The sequence below is a fragment of the Engystomops pustulosus genome, chromosome 11, assembly GCF_040894005.1.
Source record: "Engystomops pustulosus chromosome 11, aEngPut4.maternal, whole genome shotgun sequence".
Lineage (NCBI taxonomy): Eukaryota > Metazoa > Chordata > Amphibia > Anura > Leptodactylidae > Engystomops > Engystomops pustulosus.
Genome location: NC_092421.1, coordinates 80,419,051 through 80,442,889, shown reverse-complemented (window position 1 = coordinate 80,442,889; position 23,839 = coordinate 80,419,051). Strand labels below are relative to the sequence as shown.

At 46.0% G+C, this 23,839-nt stretch overlaps 1 protein-coding gene across 10 annotated transcripts in view; it reads left to right on the top strand.

Annotated features, from left to right (window-relative positions):
- Positions 1–23,839, top strand: part of JAKMIP3 (Janus kinase and microtubule interacting protein 3) — a 122,768-nt gene that overhangs the window by 18,472 nt on the left and 80,457 nt on the right. For 9 of the 10 annotated variants that reach the window (XM_072131096.1, XM_072131095.1, XM_072131099.1 and 6 more), the window contains exons 2-3: positions 14,233–14,458; positions 17,135–17,632. In XM_072131096.1, the coding sequence (XP_071987197.1) occupies positions 14,324–14,458; positions 17,135–17,632 (633 nt within the window). In that variant the 5' untranslated portion in view covers positions 14,233–14,323. Of the gene's footprint in view, positions 1–14,232; positions 14,459–17,134; positions 17,633–19,149; positions 19,198–23,839 lie in introns of all 10 variants that reach the window. The other variant, XM_072131094.1, reaches the window with a different exon arrangement.

Sequence of the window (23,839 nt, the reverse complement as noted above, 5' to 3'; positions counted from 1 at the left end):
GTTAAAGGTGCTCCAAAAAAAGTTGGTGCAATCCTGAATCTGGCGCCCCCTGCACACTACACAGGACACTGCACATAGTACACAGGACACTGCACATAGTACACACTGCACATAGTACACAGGACCCTGGACATAGTACACAGGACCCGCACATAGTACACAGGACACTGCACATAGTACACAGGACCCTGCACATAGTACACAGGACACTGCACATAGTACACAGGACCCTGGACATAGTACACAGGACCCTGCACATAGTACACAGGACACTGCACATAGTACACAGGACCCTGCACATAGTACACAGGACCCTGCACATAGTACACAGGACACTGCACATAGTACACAGGACACTGCACATAGTGCACAGGACCCTGGACATAGTACACAGGACCCTGCACATAGTACACAGGACCCTGCACATAGTAGACAGGACACTGCACATAGTACACAGGACACTGCACATAGTACACAGGAGCCTGCACATAGTACACAGGACCCTGCATATAGTACACAGGACCCTGCACATAGTACACAGGACCCTGCACATAGTACACAGGACCCTGCACATAGTACACACTGCACATAGTACACAGGAGCCTGCACATAGTACACAGGACACTGCACATAGTACACAGGACCCTGCACATAGTACACAGGACACTGCACATAGTACACAGGACACTGCACATAGTACACAGGACACTGCACATAGTACACAGGACCCGGGGCTTCCTCTGCAGTCAAAAGATCATTGGAAACAATGCCTTTGGACAGGTTTTTCCAGACATTTTCAACGGTTTTGGGATTGGCGCAGGAGGTGGAGCAAAGTGAGGACCTAATAATGGGGCAGGATCGGTGGCTGGAGATGTAAACTGTTTTGCTTTTGTTTAACTATTTGTAGCATGGTGAAAACTGAACTGCAAAACCACAAAACCATTCCTATGCAGCGTTGGAAATGTATCTGTTTTTTATGGGAAATACAAGTATATTCTATAGAAGACGTGTGAGCGGAGCTGGGGGGGGGGTCTTCAGTAATCACCAGCCACCCCCCTGCAGCCTCCAGCATCCGATGTTTGTCCACCGCAGATTATTTTTATGATAATGGATTATCCTTTCCCGAGTCTGGCAAAAGATGAGATGTCAGCAGGTCTCATAGCAGAGATAAACCCCGGCTGCTGCTACTGTTATATAACGGCAGGGAACGCGCCATTTACCAAGTGTTCCTAATGGATAACGTAATGTTTTATGGGATCGTCCAAAATCCACAATCCACCTGATCCGGCACTTGTGTATGAGGCGGCTCCTGTCTTCATTATATATACAGGACAATATCTTCTTAGTGGGGGGTTGGGTGGACATGGGGACTCTAGAAGCCTCAGGCTGAGCCCCCTGTGTTATACCTGATTTGGTTTGCATGGCACCAGTTGTTGGCTTTGTGGGCGCTGTTGTAACTACAGATTTCACCCCTTTATGTATAAGAGGCCACCCATTAGTTGGAAGCTTCTTGTTCCATCCTATAACTCTCCACCATCATTTAGCCCATCGTCTAACATTCAGTGACCTCCACTGCCGGACACATCACTAGCCCCGGGCAATACAGCCGGAAACTTTGGCAACAACTGGTAATTTTCGCTTGTTAGAAGCCTACGAGGACGCGGATACTGCTGTGTCATGTTGTCCTTGGTCATAAATAGGTTGACATCAATACATATCAGGATGATGAATGCAGTAAATGAGGTGTAGTTGGTCTTATCTCTAGGATTTACACATCATTACACATCATTACATTCATTTATATTATAGACTACACAATCCTCAGTCACTGCTTAGTAACGTGTCCCCGCCGCCGCTCATGCAGAAGTCATCAAGCTCGGAGATTACAGCGGACAGACCCCGTATACACAAAACTTATATATAAATATGTGGCCTCATATCCATCATGAGACGTTGTACACAAGACCCTTCTCTCCAAAGACTCTGAGCCATTAACATGTATCATAGATAAGACAATCCGGGCTTCACCTGCTCCTCTTGGGATGTTGTGGAGGTGCCACACATTGGGGCACATTTACTAAGGGTCCACAGCCGCGAATCCGTCGGGTTTTTCCCGAATATTTCCGCTTTGCGCTGTATTTCATGGGATTGTGGCGCACGCGATCGATTTTTGGCGCAGTCGCGCCGGCTTTCACACGACAGAAATCAGGGGGCGTGGCCACCGGCCAACCCGAAGGATTCGGAAAAATTGCGGAATAAAAAAGCCATTTGTGTCGCAAAATCAAGCACTCACATACACCAGAGAAAAGAAGATGAACTCCGGCGGACCTCGGCGCAGCAGCGACACCTGGTGAATATCGGCGCACGGAGCTTAGTGAATCCCGGCAGAACCCGAATCAGCGCCGGAGAACCCGCCGCTGGATCGCGACTGGACCGGGTAAGTAAATGTGCCCCATTGTCTCATGATGGCCCACAAGGCTTATAAATTGGGGTTATTTAATTTCAGTCCCAGCACAGGTCTATCTGGTCCAATAAAGTGTCCAGATGTTGGGATCTATGAATACAGTGGGGCACATTTACTTACCCGGTCCAGTCGCGATCCAGCGGCGGGTTCTCCGACGCTGATTCGGGTTCTGCCGGGATTCACTAAGGTCCGTGCGCCGATATTCACCAGGTGTCGCTGCTGCGCCGAGGTCCGCTGGAGTTCACCTGCTTTTTTCTCGTGTATGTGAGTGCTTGATCTTGCGACACAAATGGCTTTTTAAATTCTGCGGTTTTTCCGAATCCTTCGGGTTGTCCGGTGGCCACGCCCCCTGATTTCTGTCACGCGAAAGTTGGCGCGATTGCGCCAAAAATAGATCGCGTGCGCCACAATCCCATGAAATACAGCGCAAAGTGGAAATATTCGGGAAAAACCCGACGGATTCGCGGCTGCGGACCCTTAGTAAATGTGCCCCAATGTGATTCGCGCACATGAAAAACATTACGAGCACCTGAGGCTTTCATGCCTGGTCCAGCTCCTCTGTCTCCTACCACAGATACATATTCAATGTCTTCTGAGAAAAGGTTTGCACCCCGTAGAGCACCCAAAGTGCCAATCGGAATAGTGGAGGAACATGGAAAGGTCCTCTCCGGGAGAAATCAGGAACACGCGGTCAGTTCTTCGCTTTATTTCTTCATACAATTATAGACTTTACTGGGACCTTATGTTATGTTATTGCTGATTCCACTTGGAAAGTCTCACATTTTAGTGGTTGGTGAGATGAAAGGATTTGCACGATGACCGTTCACTTTGTATTTATGAATAAATTATAATTGTAGCGTCTCTAATGGATTGTCTCCTGATACATGAGAAGCCGAGATTGTTGGGGCTTCTGTCCCTAAACATCGCACATTGTTAAGCGGAAACAGGGATAAATTACATCGATTGCTTAAACAGAAGGTCGTCAGATCAGCGGGGAGCGGGGAGCGTGCCGGGGCGGATGAATAATGGATGTTGGCCTGGTACATACACACGTTACAGCATATACACTATATACACCCAACGCTTTGTATATATTGTGAGAAGGTACAAGGGGCCATTATTGATGGCACATCTGTGTCACTGAGGGGCCGCAGGGAAGTGATACGGTTCACCTTAGGCTTCTGACATTTGTTAATATAGTAAAGCTGCTTCTTGCTACTTACATTGGAGCAGTCATAGAGCCGGCTGGGTGACTACTCCCACATGTCCAGGCTGGGTTTTAGCTGACACACATAGGAAGCTCAGGTGAGCTGCAGGGGGGCATGTGTCTGCAGTCTGGGAGTCTGATATACTGCATGAGAGCTGGAGGTGTCACACGGCCAAGGACCAGCAATAGTCTGCTCATGCTGGTGGATGGAGACACAGCCTGTCAAGGACTGTGAGTCCAGCCTGTTTATATGGACTGTGGACTGTTACTGAAGTTTCCATTTGAGTTGATCCCTTACAATTGGTGGAGGATGCGGGCATAATGCCCCGGATATACTGTTTGTTCAGAGCAAAGGCTTCAGCTCAGAACCAGCACACAGCAGCTGCCATGGAGGAGGTGATCAAGCACCATGTGCAGTCAAACTTGCAGCAACAGAGAGCACATGCTGAGGCTTTGCAAGCCCAACAGGAGACCAATCAAGTTCCAGCAGATGACTGCACTGACAGATGTCGTCTGCATGGGGGAGAGTCCAGTTCTGCCAAACCAAGATGATGGTCATCGTGCCAGAAAGACTGTAAGGGAAGCATTGCAGAAGATAACCCCAGAGGATGACATTGAGGTGTTCCTCACAGTATTTGAGCAAGTGGCTGACCGGGAGAAGCTGCTGCCTGGTCAGTGGGATGAAGTACTGGCTCCATATTTTACAACAATGATAAATTAATGAAGATGGTTTATGTCCCAACTACTTAAATTGACAACTATCTCAAAAGGACATTAAAAGTAATAAACTTTATTAGAGCAATTTAAAAATATAAGTGGAGCTGCCTACAATTCTATTGTTATATAGGGCCACATGAACAAGACAAACATACAATTATTGTAGTGTAGCCTCCAACATATTACTGTGTGCAAATGGTAGAGCTGTATTGTGCGGTTATACAGCACCTAATCCATTAGCCAGTGTCATGATGAGTGTTGGAGGTCATTCAACTACAATACAAGTGGTGCTAGACCCTCGTGTTCGGCACTTGGATAGTTCACACGTGAGGGTCTGCACCTATTATGACCATACGTCAATGGATGCCTGACGCTTTCCCCGATATGTATATTGAGGTAGAAGTTCATCAGAGGACTATTACGATGGTGATCCCCTATCCTACATCTGCCTTAACTAGCCTTCAGCATTGATATCAGCTTGCTAGCTAACTTAAAGTACAGTGGGATCGGTCACGCTAGTATGGTGACATATGCCGGCATTTGTCACATAAGTATCACAAAGGTCACAGAGGCATATCACTGATAGGAAATCCCACAAAGACACAGTCAGATGTCAGAATCTTATTTACAGTATTTACAGCGTTTAGATTCTATCGAAGAGTTGATCGAGTAAACAAAATATTTATTATATTTATTTACACTATTTACAGTACTTTGATTACATCGAATAAACAGGAACCCCTACGAGACTTAATGACAGAGTTGATGGTGTCATATCCAGACCTAGTTGGTCACCATTTATCATCGAGTAACCAGGCATGAATAGGTATTGGGGGATAAGGGTCCTCTATGTCTAGATGAAACAAGCATAGGCAATATGATCATTTAACCCATCCGGTTGGACTGTCCCCAGGTCGAAGATCCATCTCGATTCCCGTTGGGACAACTTCCTTTCAAAGTCCCCCCCTCTGGGTGAGGGTTCCACCACCTCGATAATCTGGAACCGCAGGATTTTATGGTTCCCCTCATGATATTCCCAAATATGTTTCGAGACAGACGTATCTCTTTTATTCTTGACATCGTTGATGTGTTCCCTAAAACGCCTTCTCGCTTCACGGGTTGTTTGCCCAACATATTGGATCTGGCACAGACACGTGAGTAGATAAACCACTCCTTTCGTTGTGCAGTTGGAAAAGTGTTTCATGTAAAAAGTCCTCCCTGTTATAGTACTCTGAAACGTGTTACCGGTGCGGATGTACTGGCATGACTTGCATCCACTGCACCGAAAAGTCCCTTTGGGCTTGTCTGGGAGCCAGGTGCTATGTCCTGTAAGTGGTTTCAAGTGGCTTTGAACCACACTATCCCCTATATTCTGACCCCTTCCGTATGTAATAGAGGGGAACGCGTCAATGGTGTCAACAATGTCCTTGTCCATCCTCAGGATGTTCCAGTTATCGTGTAGAATCTTTTTCACTTCATCATGACATCCATCGTATGTCCCTATGATCCTCGTTTTCTGTTGTCCAACATCAGATCTTTTCTTGGGGACCAATAGTTCGTGTCTCCTCTGGTTCAGGGCATAATGATGAGCCTCTCTCAGGACATCAGATGGATAGCCCTTATCCAGGAAACGTTTCTGGAGATCCCTTGAGGCTTCGAGGTATTGGTTCATAACAGAACAGTTCCTACGGACCCTCAGGTATTGGCCTTTTGGGATTCCTCTCTTGAGGGGTGTCGGATGCCAGCTTTGCCACCTCAAGAGGCTATTAGAAGTTGTAGGTTTCCTGAATAGTTGGGTCTCCAGATTCCCAGAGTCTTTAAGCAGAATCTTGATGTCCAGGAATGCTATCTCTTTGGGGTTAATTTCGTATGTAAAGAAAAGACCCAGATCGTTTATATTCAAATGGGCCACAAACTCAACAAAGAGATCCACCGACCCATTCCATAAAATAAGGACATCATCAATGAACCTCAGCCATAAAATTACGGCCGAGGTCCACTTGCCCATCTCCTCCTAGAAGACAACTTCTCTCTCCCACCAGCCCAGGTAGAGGTTTACAAATGTGGGAGCACATGGGCTCCCCATTGCAACCCCCCTGAGCTGGTAGAAGAATTTTCCCTCAAAGAGGAAACCAAGATGATGGTCATCGGGCCAGAAAGACTGTAAGGGAAGCATTGCAGAAGATAACCCCAGAGGATGACATTGAGGTGTTCCTCACAGTATGAGCAAGTGGCTGACCGGGAGAAGCTGCCGCCTGGTCAGTGGGATGAAGTACTGGCTCCATATTTAACTCGGAAGCCCAAAAAGGCGTATTATGACCTGGCCCTGCAGGATGCCAAGGAGTACCCCAAATTAAAAGCGGAGATACTTGCACAGCTTGGTGCCACTTTAGCAGTCCGAGCACAGAGGGTGCACCACTGGCCAATAGTCTAGACAAGCCGCCAAAATCACAGCTGTTTGACCTGTGGCATCTAGTCCAAAAGTGGTTGCAACCAGACACCTGCTCTCCAACCCAGATTGTGGAACGAATGGTTGTGGACCGATTCATGCACTCGCTTCCCTGTGCCATACAGTGCTGGGTTGCACAGGGGACCCCCAGAATGCAGATGATCTAGTGGGATTGGTGGAGAGGTTCCACCCTATGGAGAAATTCCTGGTAGGTCCAGGGGATCGGAAATCACCATACTGAGATGTCACACTCCAGGTTATATGGTGGCCCAGTGTCCCCCACCACAGAGCCCATGGATTGCTATGTGGGTCGCTGCAGTTCCCTTTTTGCCCAATCTGCATGTAGTGCCATACCAGCCAATGGGCAGGTACCACAGATGAGTACCCTGATAGTTAACCGGACTCTAGTTTCAGGACTGTTGGACTCATGTCACATGCATCCATGGGGGGACCAAAGTTTACCCAGTGGCTCAGGTTATGCTTGGGACAAACCAGGGTACTGTGTTGCACAATGTGGGGGGTTTTAAACAACTGATGTATGAGGTAATTGTTGGACGTGATTGCAACATTGCAAATGTATCCAGGGGAAATTTTGGCACAACCGGCACATGACCTTGAAAGGGGCGCTAGAGAATGTAACAGTGTTAAATGGGCTGCTCAAGAACCTGGGGCAGACAACTGCTTCCCACATTTTGCACTGAATAGTTATTGGGTAACTAAGATAAGGGATGAGATAGTGGAGCTGCTACTAGTCCCAGTGCCATATAGACGTATGGTTATGGATATGGCCCATTCACACGTGTTGGGTGGTCACCTAGGGGTGGACAAAACACTTTAGAGGGTACTACAGAGATTCTATTGGCCAGGATGTTACTGGGAAATCTGGGATTACTCTCTATCCTGCCCTATCTGCCAGGTCACATCCCCAGTGGCACATTTCCACAACCCTCTGGTCCCTTTGCCAATTATTGAGGTCCCATTTGAAAGGATAGGAAAGGACCTGGTAGGACCCTTAGTAAAGTCATCTCGGGGGCATCAGTACAACATCCTGGTCATTGTAGATTATGGGACACGTTCCACCTAGGCTGTCCCCCTAAGGCAGTGATTTTCAACCTTTTTTGAGCCACGGCACACTTTTTATACTTTGAAAATCCTGGGGCACACCACCAACCAAAATAGCACAAAATGACACTAAAACAGTCATATTATACATATAGTTGATAATATAGATTCTAAATTTATTTTACTCAGTGTGAAACCTGGGCCTGTTTCGATAAACACAAAAGGGATATCCTGGCAGGAATGGTGGAAAGACTCACACAAAGCTCTTCCTCAACAGTTCTCAGTTTCTCCCTGGTTTTAGTATATTGTGCTGATTATTATGTGGCTCATATACTGCAAAATAAAGGGGTACAATGAGAAGTACTATGGCCATGAGGCCAGAGGACAAGTGCCAGCACATATATTCAGCATATATACTCAGCATATGAGCTGGTACTTGTAGTACTCCAGCCTCATAACTATAGTATTTCTCATTTTACATTTCTATGGGAAACAAAACACAGGGGGCACCATAGTTTGGGGAACTTTCCCCACGGCACACCCGACCATGTGTCGCGGCACACTAGTGTGCCATGGCACACTGGTTGAAAGTCACTGCCCTAAGGAACCCCTCCTTCCGAAATATTGCCAGGGAGTTATTCTAGGTTTTTCCCGCACAGGGATTCCCAAATAAATGCTGAAGCGATTCAGTTCTTTTATACTGCTTTTTGGAAAGAAATAAAACACTTACCCCACTTATTCCCTTATATATATAATGTACACACAGCAGACACTACACAGCACAGCTCTATATACTGTATATATACACTCACCGGCCACTTTATTAGGTACACCTGTCCAACTGCTCGTTAACACTTAATTTCTAATCAGCCAATCACATGGCGGCAGTGCATTTAGGCATGTAGATATGGTCAAGACAATCTCCTGCAGTTCTCCCGAGCATCAGTATGGGGAAGAAAGGTGATTTGTGGCCTTTGAACGTGGCATGGTTGTTGGTGCCAGAAGGGCTGGTCTGAGTATTTCAGAAACTGCTGATCTACTGGGATTTTCACCCACAACCATCTCTAGGGTTTACAGAGAATGGTCCGAAAAAGAAAAACATGCAGTGAGCGGCAGTTCTGTGGGCGGAAATGCCTTGTTGATGCCAGAGGTCAGAGGAGAATGGGCAGACTGGTTCGAGCTGATAGAAAGGCAACAGTGACTCAAATCGCCACCCGTTACAACCAAGGTAGGCAGAAGAGCATCTCTCATCTAACTTTGAGGCAGATGGGCTACAGCAGCAGAAGACCACACTGGGTGCCACTCCTTTCAGCTAAGAACAGGAAACTGAGGCTACAATTTGCACAAGCTCATCGAAATTGGACAGTAGAAGATTGGAAAAACGTTGCCTGGTCTGATGAGTCTCGATTTCTGCTGCGACATTCGGATGGTAGGGTCAGAATTTGGTACAACAACATGAAAGCATGGATCCATCCTGCCTTGTATCAGCGGGTCAGGCTGGTGGTGGTGGTGTCATGGTGTGGGGAATATTTTCTTGGCACTCTTTGGGCCCCTTGGTACAACGCCACAGCCTACCTGAGTATTGTTGCTGACCATGTCCATCCCTTTATGAGCACAATGTACCCTGTAACATCTGATGGCTACTTTCAGCAGGATAATGCGCCATGTCATAAAGCTGGAATCATCTCAGACTGGTTTCTTGAACATGACAATGAGGTCACTGGACACAAATGGCCTCCACAGTCACCAGATCTCAATCCAATAGAGCATCTTTGGGATGTGGTGGAACGGGAGATTCGCATCATGGATGTGCAGCCGACAAATCTGCGGCAACTGTGTGATGCCATCATGTCAATATGGACCAAAATCTCTGAGGAGCTTCCAGCACCTTGTTGTATCTATGCCACGAAGAATTGAGGCAGTTCTGAAGGCAAAAGGGGGGCCAACCCGTTACTAGCATGGTGTACCTAATAAAGTGGCCGGTGAGTGTATATCTCCATAGCACCCGCTATACATATATTTCTCTCTATTATTTACAGAGTATAATATGTTTGGTCGTCTTCCTCATCTTTGGCCTCCGTGACACCCTCTTCCTCTAGACATACAGGACACCGTGTCGTAGCCATCGGCCATAACATTATTCAATGGAAATACAGTTTTAATGAAACTAAAACCTATAATTCTGCAATAACAATGCCGTGATCTATGCACCTTCAGCCCCCTGGATAGTGACTGGGTCCCAATATTATCTACATCTCAGAACATCATTTTATTTTGGAAATCTAAAGGGAAAACGACAAATCTGACAATCACTGCAAGATGAGTCTGGCACACGGCCGCCATCTTGGACGCCGCCATATTGGATCACCTTCCGAATCATCTTCCCAATGGGAAGGCGGTCACATAATGATACGATGCAACTTTATTCATCTGGTGGGAAATTCATTTGTTCTTCTGTAATATCTCATGTGGTTCAAACTCCATCAACATCATAGAAGAAAATCGATTGCCACAACCAGATGTGTAATATCTCGTTATAATATCCACACCGAGATTCTCCATAGATCCTCGTGAAGGTTCATCACAATAAGATGCAGAGTCTTCAGCTCCGCGTCGTGTTACCGGTTGTTGTTACTTTTCCATTGTTCTACCTGGACATTGCTGGGAGCTCGTTACATGTGACATCACTCAGGATCCAGTAATTACGTTTGTGGATATAATACAATGTAATGTAATTAGACGGTTGGATTTGGCTTTTCTTTTACTAGAAAACGTCAAAGCAAAAATAATCTTCCGGTACATTCCCAAGGGGCTAGAAGCTGATAATACACCGTACAATGGAGCTGCTGTCGCCCCTTGAGGGAACAGATTTCCACCATCAGTGACACCTAAGGAATGATGGGGATCCTGGGGATCCATCCGGTGATATCCCGGTGCTGCCCCCGGAATGTAAACTACACGACCCAGCAATGGACGTGTCTTCCAAGTCTATGGAGACGGAATATACACGGAGAAGCTGCGTACATCCCACAGTAAAGGCTTGGTCATGTTTTCATGTATTGCAGCTACAAACTGATGGAAGTGACATCACAGGCCAATGGAGGGGACTTGTCACTCAGCAGAAATCATACAGATAAAAATTGGGGGGTTCCCAATGTCAGACCCCCCCCCCCCCCACTACTGTTTCTAGAAAAAAAAATTACAATTATTTTCTAATCCTGAACAATAAGTTTAAAGGGATTGTACCCAGGGGATAGGAATATGTTTGCTAGGACCCCCCGCTGATCATGAGGATGGAGCCCCACCGCTCATGAGATTGGGCGCCCATTTCTCCCTAATTTACAACCTTACTTGATTCATTACTGTAGACAATTGCTGAGCACAGCGCTCCCTCCTCTCTATGCAATCTCAGCGCTGTGCTCAGCAATATCCGATGCCTCCATAGTATTGGATGAAGAGACAGGAAGTGTGAACAGACCCCCATTCTCAAGATCACTGGGGGTCCTTCCTTGTTGGATCCCAAACAAATTGTGGATAACAATAAAACTCCACACAACCCTTTAAGCCACATGTTCTGTATGTAAGTGGCCGTTTTGGTGCAGCTTTAAACCTGCCCAATACTAGAGAAAACACCCGGTACTGGATCCAGCTTATCAGATCCTTCTCGTCTTATTGTTACTTTGTGCTCTTATTGTTTAAAGGTTTTTTTTAGCATTTCTTGTGTAACCTGCGGCACAGGAGGGGCTCCAGGCGCTGCCCCACGGCCTCACGTTATACAGAAGATTTATATGTAACGTGGACATAGGATCTCAATGACCCCCTTTCCAGGCTCCTGGGCGCATCATATATTATGTATCACAGTGTGGACTCGATACGCAGGTTATATAATCTAATATAACACGATTGCAGATGTTTGCACTCATACCCTCTGGGTGCGTAGATTTTTGGAGAATCATCCAGTGCATCAGAATAAGGCAACGTAGGGAGAACCTGATTTGCCCGAGGCTGGTTATACACTGACTCAGCTATTCCTACCAAACACATGCACCCTCGGCTTAGAATGTGTATCCGCTGCCAGATACGTCTTAGTTGGCGAGGATCCAGTATGTGCAGAAGGAAAGGTGCTTCATATATTGATGAAATGTAATGTGAAGGCAACATTAACGAAAAGGGATGTGCAAAAAGTGGCCGCACATGTTTCCACCTGCCCTCCCACTGATCAGCAACTGCCCCCTCAATGACCACGTAGGTCATGACACTCAACCATATCATGTCCATGGAATGCATGGACGCAGAAGACCATGACTTACCACTCATTTCATAGCACATGGTCCCCCTGGAGGACTTTCAGCTCCAGCTCCTCCATGGGATGTCTCCCGCCTAATGACTGGTTCTACAATGGACACCTACCACAAGACCCTCAAGTGTGGGCACCTGCAGACCCCCTGGCACCTCGGCCCATTATCATGTTCCCCCTCCGTTACTCTTCCCTCGTGTTATAGTCTTCCTGTCATGTCTGGTCTCATATTATTATGTTCTCCTAGGGGTTTTCGAATTAGTTTGGACTCCTCAGACTCCCTCTTTGTATTTGCCAGTGATCATTATGATTAAATTGCTCTTATTATTGTGATTGTTTATTTCTATGTGTTTTACCTCCCTCCAATAAAATAAATATAACTGAGTGTTCTTATTGGGGTGAGGGGAATATATACCCCATAAACCTCTTCTGAACCCCAAGAACCAAAGATCCCCCTCCCCCACATCATTAGTTAAACACCATCAAAATCATTTACATTGAACTAATGTGTAAAATGGTGCAATTATCACATCCAACAATCACCTCCTTAGTAAAGTTTAGAGGTTCCTGTAAATGGGTTTGGGTTTTCTTTGGTGATAACTTTGACCCAGTGTCCCATTTTATAGTCATGTATTTGCTCACATTATGTACTACATTGTTACAATAATGTGACACTTTATCCTAAAAAGTGATTTATTTATGTAATTTTTTGCAGCTTTTTATTTGATTTCTATGAACTCCATTTGGATTTGTCTCCTGTGAGATTGGGTTTGGATCTTCCTTGTAATTCGGTTCGGATTTGCATTTGATGTGTGATTGGGGCTTGAGCACGATTCTACAGTCCGGTTGGGTTTCTCCATTGATCTTTTAGGTAGATTGGCGAGGATTTACTCTTGATGTGTGATTGAGCTCTGTTAGTTTGGCATTTGGTGTGTGATTGGGGCCTGTATCATGGCCATGGATCTTCCGGTTAGTTTGCCCAGGATCTGCTTGTCTGGAGCCTGACTCCGCTGAATGATCGAGGTTTACCTATTGACCTTCTCTGTAATTTGGGAAGGATCTGGGAAGGTTTTGATATGTGAACGTGGTGAGATTGGATGTGTCTTTAACTACCTCCAGAGGACATGGGATACATATTTCGGCTGTTAAACCCATGCAATCAGCAGAACGGGACTCCATGTTTTGCATTTTTTTTGGACCCCTGTAAACCGACTGTTGAAGTCAATGGAGCACAGGACGGAGCTTCTATCCGGTGCTTCATTCCCTTTTATGGGACTTCCGCATAGGCCAAAAACATGGCTGGAACCCAGAAGTGGCACAGATAAGGGGAACTGGTGATCCATCAGCCTTGGATCTTTGTCTATGGATCTTCCCGGTAGTTTAGGAAGCCTCTGCCTTTAATACATGATTGGGCTTGAGTCTAGTTTCATTGTATGATGAGCTTTGTTATTTTGCTCGGAGCTTAGCGGTTTAGGTGACTTCTTTTTTATTTTGCTGGCCTCAGTAAATGGTCTTTACATTTGCTCTGCTGTCCACTTCCTATATTTGCCTGGTTCTGTGGTTCTGATGAGAATCTATGCTCCATTGGGTATTGTTTATGGAGACCCTTGTACCACCAATGGGCAGGATTTACTCTCCGCACTATAAAATAAATGAGTTATAGACTAGAAACCGAATCGTAAACTACATAATATGAGTTACGAGCAACTGGAATGAGATTCCCTGTGGTGTACATGAAAAATGGTCTGTTGTGTCCAAACGCTATAGGAAACAAATCTTTACATGGCAGTGACCCCCCTTTATTCCAATAATTGGAGTAAATGGTTCTCTACAAGCAGAGATTGATGTATATTGGGTGTGATACCAGGACCCTTTAAGAAGTAAGTGTGGCTCTTCGCATTGGGTTCTCATACAATGATGATTGTGACAATAGGACATCCCCTTTAAGAGATGACATAATGCAATTACTATAAGAATATAAGACACGGTCACTGAATTGTTATTTTATTTATTGTTATTTTATATTTTTTTTACAGATAACAAGAAAAAATGTAGAAATGAATAAGAGGCCCCTGACCCTGTGAAGCAGAGAGGTCGCTCTGTGAGCCGCTCTGCACCCACCTCACAATGTCAAAGAAGGGTGCCAGCGCCAGAGCAAAGGGAGAGAGACCGGACACATTGGCCTCCTTACAGGCCGCGAATGAAGACCTGAGGGCCAAACTCACAGATATTCAGATAGAACTGCAGCAAGAAAAGAGTAAGGTGAGAAACGTCCATGGAGTATCGTGCAGAGTCACAAGGAAAAGCAAAATAGTCAATGAATAAGAAATCCTAATTCTCGTAGTTTTTTCCATTTTGTGTCTGCAGCTCCTTTGTAGAACTATGTATTTCCATGGTTACAGACTCTGCTACATCATCTAACTAGCAGCAAAGAAGTTATATGGGCAGATAGATAAGCAACTGAAGGATCAGACTACACAGGGGCTGTTTGTAGTCTGTAACCATGGAGAAACAAAGCTCTGCAGGAGAAGTACACACACATAGTATTCTAGTTTTGTATTCTTGATCAATGAAATCAATAATAATTGGCTGCAAAAATGTGCACTATCTTACACAAAATGTAAATTATATGTATTCTATGTTGCCCTTACAATTGAGTGATGGTAGAAATCACATTGCAGTTTTAACAAGGAGAATGGTCAAATAACGAAGCAGAGGTCAGATACACAGTATAGCTAAGCAACAGCAAGCAGAAATAGGGAAAGATATTAGGAGACTAATAAAACCAGGCAGATGTAATGAAACTGGGCTGATATATAAAAGAGTTCCTGGACGCCGCCCCGAGTAGCTGACTGGACCGGCCGTCCATCACTCAAGTTAACCATTTGCTGGACAGAGCTGAGCTAGAGAAGAACCAGATGTAGTTTAATCAGTCCGAGTACAACAGAAACCTTAGCCACGGTTCACACACACAAAACACACACAATGCCTACTAAGTTGCATTCTGCGGCCAGAAGATGATGATAGCACAGATGTTACACCTATCTATCTATAATGCCACAATGTTGTTTTTAACACAATAGCTGGCGGCTGCCCTGAGAAAAGGCTGCAGAACATTGTTTGAAGGCCTCCATTGTTATACCAGCCCTGCAATCTTCTGACATACCAGTACATGGGGCCATGTTCTTCTGGTCTGATACAATCCCTTTAAGATCAGAAATGAAGTTGTGTGAATAAACATTAGCAAGTCTCTTCTGGAATGGATTATATCCTACAACCATGTAACACTGAGAACTGATCCTCTGTCTCCTACACAAGGATTCCCAAGCTTCACACCATGTAGCCCGTGCACCCAGCCCTTGCATCTTCTCCGCAGCCTCTGTGTCACCAAGATATTGCAGGATCATCACATCTCCAGGATTCGTCCTGAGTAGCCTCGTTCCTTCACACACAAAAGCCCCGGATACTGAGGTCTCACATCACGACTTTATGTGTGTTGTAAATCCATGTACAAATAATCCATCTTATACTTTCATGAAAAGGTCATCTCTGTGTATCACATAAATAGGTGCAAAATTCTGATTTTATTTCTTTTCAATAAAATATAAAAACAATAACTATTCCAATCCATGTAATGTATAAATGAACAAATTGACCACCAGATTTTGGGGCTGCCTTCTTACTTATTAAACAGCAATGCAGGAGCGATAAAAACAGAATGGGGTTATATGAGGTATTTGCAATTTTTCTCTTCCAAATGTCTCCCCTTTAGAAGAGAGTTAATATTATTGTCTACTCTCTTCCCATGGAACATTGTGTGCAAATAAACCAGTTGTATCTCTTCAAAAAGAAACAGTAACATTCCCGAGCAACTAATGCAATCTCCACCCCTGAGCAACTGGTAGAATCTCCACCCCCAAGCAACTGGTAGAATCTCCTCCCCTGAGAAACGGGTTCTCCCCCAAGAGACTGGTGGCATCTCCTGCTCTGAGCAAATGGTAGAATTTCCACCCTTGAGCATGGGGTGAAATCTCCACCCTGGAACAACTGGTGGAATCTCCCCCCCCCCCGAGCAACTAGTGCAACCTCCACCCCCTAGGAACCTGTTAAGTCTCCATCCCTGAGCCACATTCATCGCATCTATTTTATAGAAAATACTTTAATTTGAACTGCTAGTCTCAAGTGTTGATAAATTAACAGAGAACAGAATGGAACTTACTGTTCCAATCCCTATGTCAGGTCTAGGTGACCAAGTCACTTCAGCTTAGGTCCCACTTAGATGAACGGGACCCCATCTGCAGTTACGTTGTCTGACCATTAAACTGAAACCAGAGCTGACTGTATTCTGTTCTATTCTCTGTTAGTTGCTGAGAAAAGTTGATGTGTGGAGGTGTTGGACCCCCCCATCAATATGATAATGAGGACCTTTCCTATGTGTTATTAATATTATTCGACCAGAAAACCCCATTAAGGGGCTGTCATTGTGTGTCAGGGCATCTGCCTATCGATGGATAATCTGGGCCAGTCCAACCCTGGCTCTATAGTCTACAACTATAGAGGAACACACTGTAGATTCACACTATCAGACAATATCCGGTGTCCAGTTCACCTCGGCTATCCGACCTTACTTACACATTCCCCCATTGCTGAATAGTGCAGTTACAATAATAGAAATATATGAAAGAGTTGATGTCTTAGAGTCCCCCATGGCTGATGTCTGAAGGACTCCATATATACACCATGTAGTAGCAGGGTTGGATTGGCTCACCAGAGTACCAGAGGAACCTACGGTTGGCCGAGGCTCTATCCAAACTCTGTAACCTGGGGTTCAGTAGAAGACAAACGAATTGGGAGCCTTCTGATCCTGTTTCAAAATGTGTAGTAGTCTGGTTTATATTGTTTTAATGCAAGTTTTTTGTCTCGTTACTTCCTCTCTAGGTGAGTAAGCTTGAGCGAGAGAAAAACCAAGAAATCCGCCAAATTCGAGAGCACGAACAGCATAAAAATATTGTTCTTGTGACGGAGCTAAAGGCCAAATTACATGAGGAGAAAATGAAGGAGCTCCAAGCCGTGCGGGAAGCCCTACTGAGGCAACACGAGTCCGAGCTCATCCGGGTCATAAAGATGAAAGATTCTGAGAACCAGAGGCTCCAGGCTGTGGTCAACGCTCTACGAGATGCCGCCCCGGACAAGGTCAAGACTGTCCTCTACAACGAGGCCAAGGAAGAAGCCAAAAAAGCTTTTGAGTTTGAGAAAACTAAAATGCAGCAGGAGATTTTTGAACTTAAAGGAGCCAAAAAACAAGTGGAGGAGGCGTTGACTGTGGTGATCCAGGCGGATAAGATGAAGGCGGCCGAAATTAGGAGCGTGTATCATTTACATCAAGAGGAGATCTCCAAAATCAAAAAGGAATGCGAGAGGGAGATCCGGAGACTGGTATGTGCCGAAATAAGGTTGGACGTACAATCCATGCAATGATCTGATCTTCCACATATACAGGAACGTCACTGATGATTTATTGTTATTAGGGGTCGGCTTGAAATGTGTTTCTGTAAAAATGCTGTCATTATCATTATCATTATTATTATTATCATTATTATTATTATTATTATATTTTTAAGAATATGCATCAATGTATGATTAAGGTAAAAGTGACTCCAATAAGTATCTTGTTCTGGGAAAGTTGTGCTGTGACAAGATTTTCTCCTTCGCGCTTCCATGAACGGCTTTGAACTTGACAGCACTCCGTGTGGATAGCCTTGGTATTGCAAGCAATATTTTTCAATATAACCCCAGCAGTCACCTAATAGTCACTGGTTGATGGTCTTTAGCTACTAATGTTAGGTAAACTCAAAGAGACAGGGCTTGAAAGGCCATGATTATGACATAATATATGCATATATATACTGAGTGTTCATCATAAAATCTGTCTAGAATTACAAAAACAAGTTGCAATACCAGACACAAACTACGAACAGGTTTGGCACTGTTTTTAGAAGCGAGCAGGAATGTTCTTATAGTCCTGGACAACCCCTTTAATTGTTCAAGAAAGAAACTGGAGTAGAGTTTGATTAAAGCACAGTCAGATATTTAAAGGATATTTAAAGTAAAATTGCTTCATAAAGAGCCAAGATGAAATCTCCCCCACAGTATCTGAGTCTTATTGAGGGACAATTGTTCATATAAAATAGTGAAGGGGAAAATTTACTTAGCCGGTCCTGTCACGATCCCCGATCCGGACGGTCCAATAAAGATGAAGTCCGTCGCGATTCACCAAGATCGTGCACCCGATATCCTGCATGTGTCGCTTCCCCTCTCAGGTCCCCGGAGTTCACCTTCTTCTTCCCGGTGTATGCGAGTGCTTGTCTTGTGACACACTTTGCATTGTTAAATCCCGTGCGTTGTCCAAATACATTAGATCGTCCGACGGCCCGCCCCCCGATTTGTGTCACGTGAAAGCCGGCGCCAATGTGCCAAAATCCGATTGCGTGCGCCAAAAACCCCAGTTCAATGCCGCGCAACACGGAAATTGCCGGGAAACCCAACGAAAATGCGGTCCGCGGACCCTTAGTAAATGAGCCCCAATATGTCTTCCACATTGTCCCAGCTTTCATCATCAGCAGCTTCATGATTGCAGCTCTTGAGGTTAGAACATGACTAGAGTCCATCTCCATTCATCCATTCTCATCCATGACCCCTCCATAAGCTCCTTTGAGGGATTCACCATAATCAGGGGAGTTGGATCTTGTTCCCCCGTGTACTGCTTGGTGCAGCTCTATAAATCCTCCATTTTTCATACAAATCCAGAAGCGGAATGGATGGCGTGGATCAGAATGTGACCTGCGACCTTGACCCAGTTAAGTACCCGTCACCGTCCTCGTGTATAGTCATTGATGTATCGAATACCAGAAGATCGGTCACATATATACAGGTTGTTTCTTATTGTTTTTCAGATGGCAGAAAATAAGAAATTGCAAAAGAAGACTAATCCGGGCCGGAGGGTGAGACCGATTTCTCTCATTACAGGGGATCGAAAGAAAATTAAGAGGATTTACTGACAACTCTACAGATTTACAAGTTGATGTTGAACTGTAGACATTGTGGCAGATACTCAAGTTATAAAGGTCCTCGAGCTCCAGCAGCAGCACAGTCCCTGCGTTATCAGTCCTTCATGATATCTCACATGAGGTTCTAGGCGGCTGTTGCTACCAATCGCTGTCCTCTCCAAAATATTTTAGCACCGGGAGCAAAGGATCGATCCTCTTTGTGTAGGTTTCGGCAATAGACAATGAAAAACGATCCAGCTCTCGCTTCAAAATTGCATCTTAGAAATCACGTGAATTCTAGAGATGAGCGAGCACTAAAATGCTCGGGTACTCGTTATTCGAGACAAACTTTTCCCGATGCTCGAGTGCTCGTTTCGAGTAACGAGCCCCATTGAAGTCAATGGGAGACTCGAGCATTTTTCAAGGGGACCAAGGCTCTGCACAGGGAAGCTTGGCCAAACACCTGGGAACCTCAGAAAAGGATGGAAACACCACGGAAATGGACAGGAAACAGCAGGGGCAGCATGCATGGATGCCTCTGAGGCTGCTTAATCACACCATTATGCCAAAATTATGGGCAACAGCATGGCCATGACAGAGTGACAGAATGAAGCTAGATAGCATCTAAAACATCCAATAATTGACCCTGACACTATAGGGGACGGCATGCAGAGGCAGCGGCAGCAGCGGCAGGCTAGAGTGTGTCATGGCAACATACCCTAAATGGACTCAGGCTTCCAACCAATGGGTGGCAGAGAGGAACCAAAGGAGGTGAGCAAGAAGCGCTCAAATAATATCGGTACATGATAAAAGTTTGCCAGTATATTTTGTGGATTACACAGCAGGGTGGCGACAAAGTTAACAAGTTTGATGTGGAAGCCATGAAAACAACCCAAAATTCTGCCTGACACAGCTCGTTTGATAAGGGGACCATGTATGGAGGCAGTGAACTAGTAGTAGATTAAAGGTGCTGCAGTTAAAACTATGTTAGTTGGATCTTGGCATGGAGCTGGCGCTCCGCTGCCAGGCGAGCTTTCGCCAATCCAAGCCCCTGTCTCTAGGCTACTCCCCAAACAGCACTTCTAAGAACCTTTTGTATAAGATCAAGTGTAGTAGCGTTCTTATAAGTTTGGGATATGGCGGGTGAGGGGAATGTAAACAGATGCGCAAGAAGCGCTGAAATAATATCCGTAAATGGTAAAAGTTTGCCAGTATATTTTGTGGATTACACAGCAGGGTGGCGACAAAGTTAACAAGTTTGTTGTGGAAGCCATGAAAACAACCCAAAATTCTGCCTGACACAGCACGTTTGATAAGGGGACCATGTATGGAGGCAGTGAACTAGTAGTAGATTAAAGGTGCTGCAGTTAAAACTATGTTAGTTGGTTCTTGGCATGGAGCTGGCGCTCCGCTGCCAGGCGAGCTTTCGCCAATCCAAGCCCCTGTCTCTAGGCTACTCCCCAAACAGCACTTCTAAGAACCTTTTGTATAAGATCAAGTGTAGTAGCGTTCTTATAAGTTTGGGATATGGCGGGTGAGGGGAATGTAAACAGATGCGCAAGAAGCGCTGAAATAATATCCGTAAATGGTAAAAGTTTGCCAGTGTATTTTGTGGATTACACAGCAGGGTGGCGACAAAGTTAACAACTTTGATGTGGAATCCATGAAAACAACCCAAATTTCGGCCTGACAAACCTCGTTTGATAAAGGGACGATGTATGGAGGCAGCTATATGGACGACTTTTGGAGGTAGCAATGGAGACAACGTGTGGAGGCTGCTATGGAGACAATTCAATTTGGATAGTGCCTGTATGTGGCAGTCCAAAAAATTTTTCAAACCAGAGGAGCAGGTAGGTGGCCCTCCAGAAAAATGGAATAGATTGAATGCCTGTATGTGGCAGTCCAAAAAAGTTTTTAAACCAGAGGAGCAGGTAGGTGGCCCTCCAGAAAAATGGAATAGATTGAGTGCCTGTATGTGGCAGTCCAAAAAAGTTTTTAAACCAGAGGAGCAGGTAGGTGGCCCTCCAGAAAAATGGAATAGATTGAGTGCCTGTATGTGGCAGTCCAAAAAAGTTTTTAAACCAGAGGAGCAGGTAGGTGGCCCTCCAGAAAAATGGAATAGATTGAGTGCCTGTATGTGGCAGTCCAAAAAAGTTTTTAAACCAGAGGAGCAGGTAGGTGGCCCTCCAGAAAAATGGAATAGATTGAGTGCCTGTATGTGGCAGTCCAAAAAAGTTTTTAAACCAGAGGAGCAGGTAGGTGGCCCTCCAGAAAAATGGAATAGATTGAGTGCCTGTATGTGGCAGTCCAAAAAAGTTTTTCAAACCAGAGGAGCAGGTAGGTGGAGCTCCAGAAAAATGGAATAGATTGAGTGCCTGTATGTGGCACTCCCAAAAATTGTTTAAAACAGAGGACCGGGTCGGTGGCCCTCCAGAAAAATTAAATGCATAAAGTACTATAGGTAGAGCCAGTGGGCCCTGTCAAAAAATAGCCAGTTTCCTCTGCTTTAGTGTACAAAGAGCAGGAGAAGGAGGAAAATGAGGAGGAGGAGGAGTGGAGTGGATAAATTATTCAGGTTGAGCTTCCTTCACCTGCTGGAGATTGGAAATTAGGAGAAATCCATGCTTTATTCATCTTGATAAGCGTCAGCCTGTCAGCGCTGTCAGTCGACAGGCGTGTACGCTTATCGGTGATGATGCCACCAGCTGCACTGAAAACCCGCTCGGACAAGACGCTAGCGGCAGGGCAGGCAAGAACCTCCAAGGCGTACAGCGCCAGTTCGTGCCACATGTCCAGCTTTGAAACCCAGTAGTTGTAGGGAGCTGTGTGATCATTTAGGACGATGGTATGGTCAGCTACGTACTCCCTCACCATCTTTCTGTAAAGATCAGCCCTACTCTGCCGAGACTGGGGACAGGTGACAGTGTCTTGCTGGGGTGACATAAAGCTGGCAAAAGCCTTGTAAAGCGTACCCTTGCCAGTGCTGGACAAGCTGCCTGCTCGCCTACTCTCCCTCGCTACTTGTCCCGCAGAACTACGCACTCTGCCGCTAGCGCTGTCAGAAGGGAAATACTGTTTCAGCTTGTGCACCAGGGCCTGCTGGTATTCATGCATTCTCACACTCCTTTCCTCTGCAGGGATGAGAGTGGCAAGATTTTGCTTGTACCGTGGGTCCAGGAGAGTGAACACCCAGTAATCGGTGCTGGAATAAATTCTTTGAACGCGAGGGTCACGGGATAGGCAGCCTAGCATGAAATCTGCCATATGCACCAGAGTACCAACGCGTAAGAATTCGCTCCCCTCACTGGCCTGACTGTCCATTTCCTCCTCCTCCAACTCCTCCAATTCCTCTTCTTCTGCCCATACACGCTCAACAGTGAAGGACTCAACAATGGTCCCCTCTTGTGTCTCGCCAACATTCTCCTCCTCTTCCTCCTCATCCTCCTCCACCTCCACCTCCTCCGATATGCGCTGAGAAACAGACCTAAGGGTGCTTTGGCTATCAACAAGGGAATCTTCTTCCCCCGTCTCTTGTGAGGAGCGCAAAGCTTCCGACTTCATGCTGACCAGAGAGTTTTTCAACAGGCCAAGCAGCGGGATGGTGAGGCTGATGATGGCGGCATCGCCACTGACCATCTGTGTTGACTCCTCAAAGTTACTCAGCACCTGACAGATATCAGACATCCACGTCCACTCCTCATTGTAGACTTGAGGAAGCTGACTGACCTGACTACCAGTTCTGGTGGAAGTTGACATCTGGCAGTCTACAATCGCTCTGCGCTGCTGGTAAACTCTGGATAACATGGTCAGTGTTGAATTCCACCTCGTGGGCACGTCGCACAACAGTCGGTGAGCGGGCAGTTGGAGGCGGCGCTGCGCTGCCCTGAGAGTGGCAGCATCTGTGCTGGACTTCCTGAAATGCGCACACATGCGGCGCACCTTCGTGAGCAAATCAGACAGATTGGGGTATGTCTTGAGGAAACGCTGAACTATCAGATTTAACACATGGGCCAGGCATGGCACATGTGTCAGTCTGCCGAGTTGCAGAGCCGCCACCAGGTTACGGCCGTTGTCACACACAACCATGCTTGGCTTCAGGTTCAGCGGTGCCAGCCACAGATCAGTCTGCGCCGTGATGCCCTGTAATAGTTCTTGGGCGGTGTGCCTTTTATCGCCTAGGCTCAGCAGTTTCAGCACCGCCTGCTGTCGCTTAGCGACGGCACTGCTGCTGTGCCTAGAGCTACCGACTGATGGCGCCATGCCCACGGATGGTCGTTCGGAGGAGGAGGTGGAGGAGGGGTGGGAGGAGGAGGAGGCATAGTAGGCCTGAAACACCTGGACCGAGGTAGGCCCCGCAATCCTCGGCGTCGGCAGTATATGACCAGCCGCAGGGTCAGACTCGGTCCCAGCCTCCACCAAGTTAACCCAATGTGCCGTCAGCGATATATAGTGGCCCTGCCCGGCAGCACTCGTCCACGTGTCCGTGGTCAGGTGGACCTTGTCAGAAACGGCGTTGGTCAGGGCACGGATTATGTTGTCTGACACGTGCTGGTGCAGGGCTGGGACGGCACATCGGGAAAAGTAGTGGCGGCTGGGG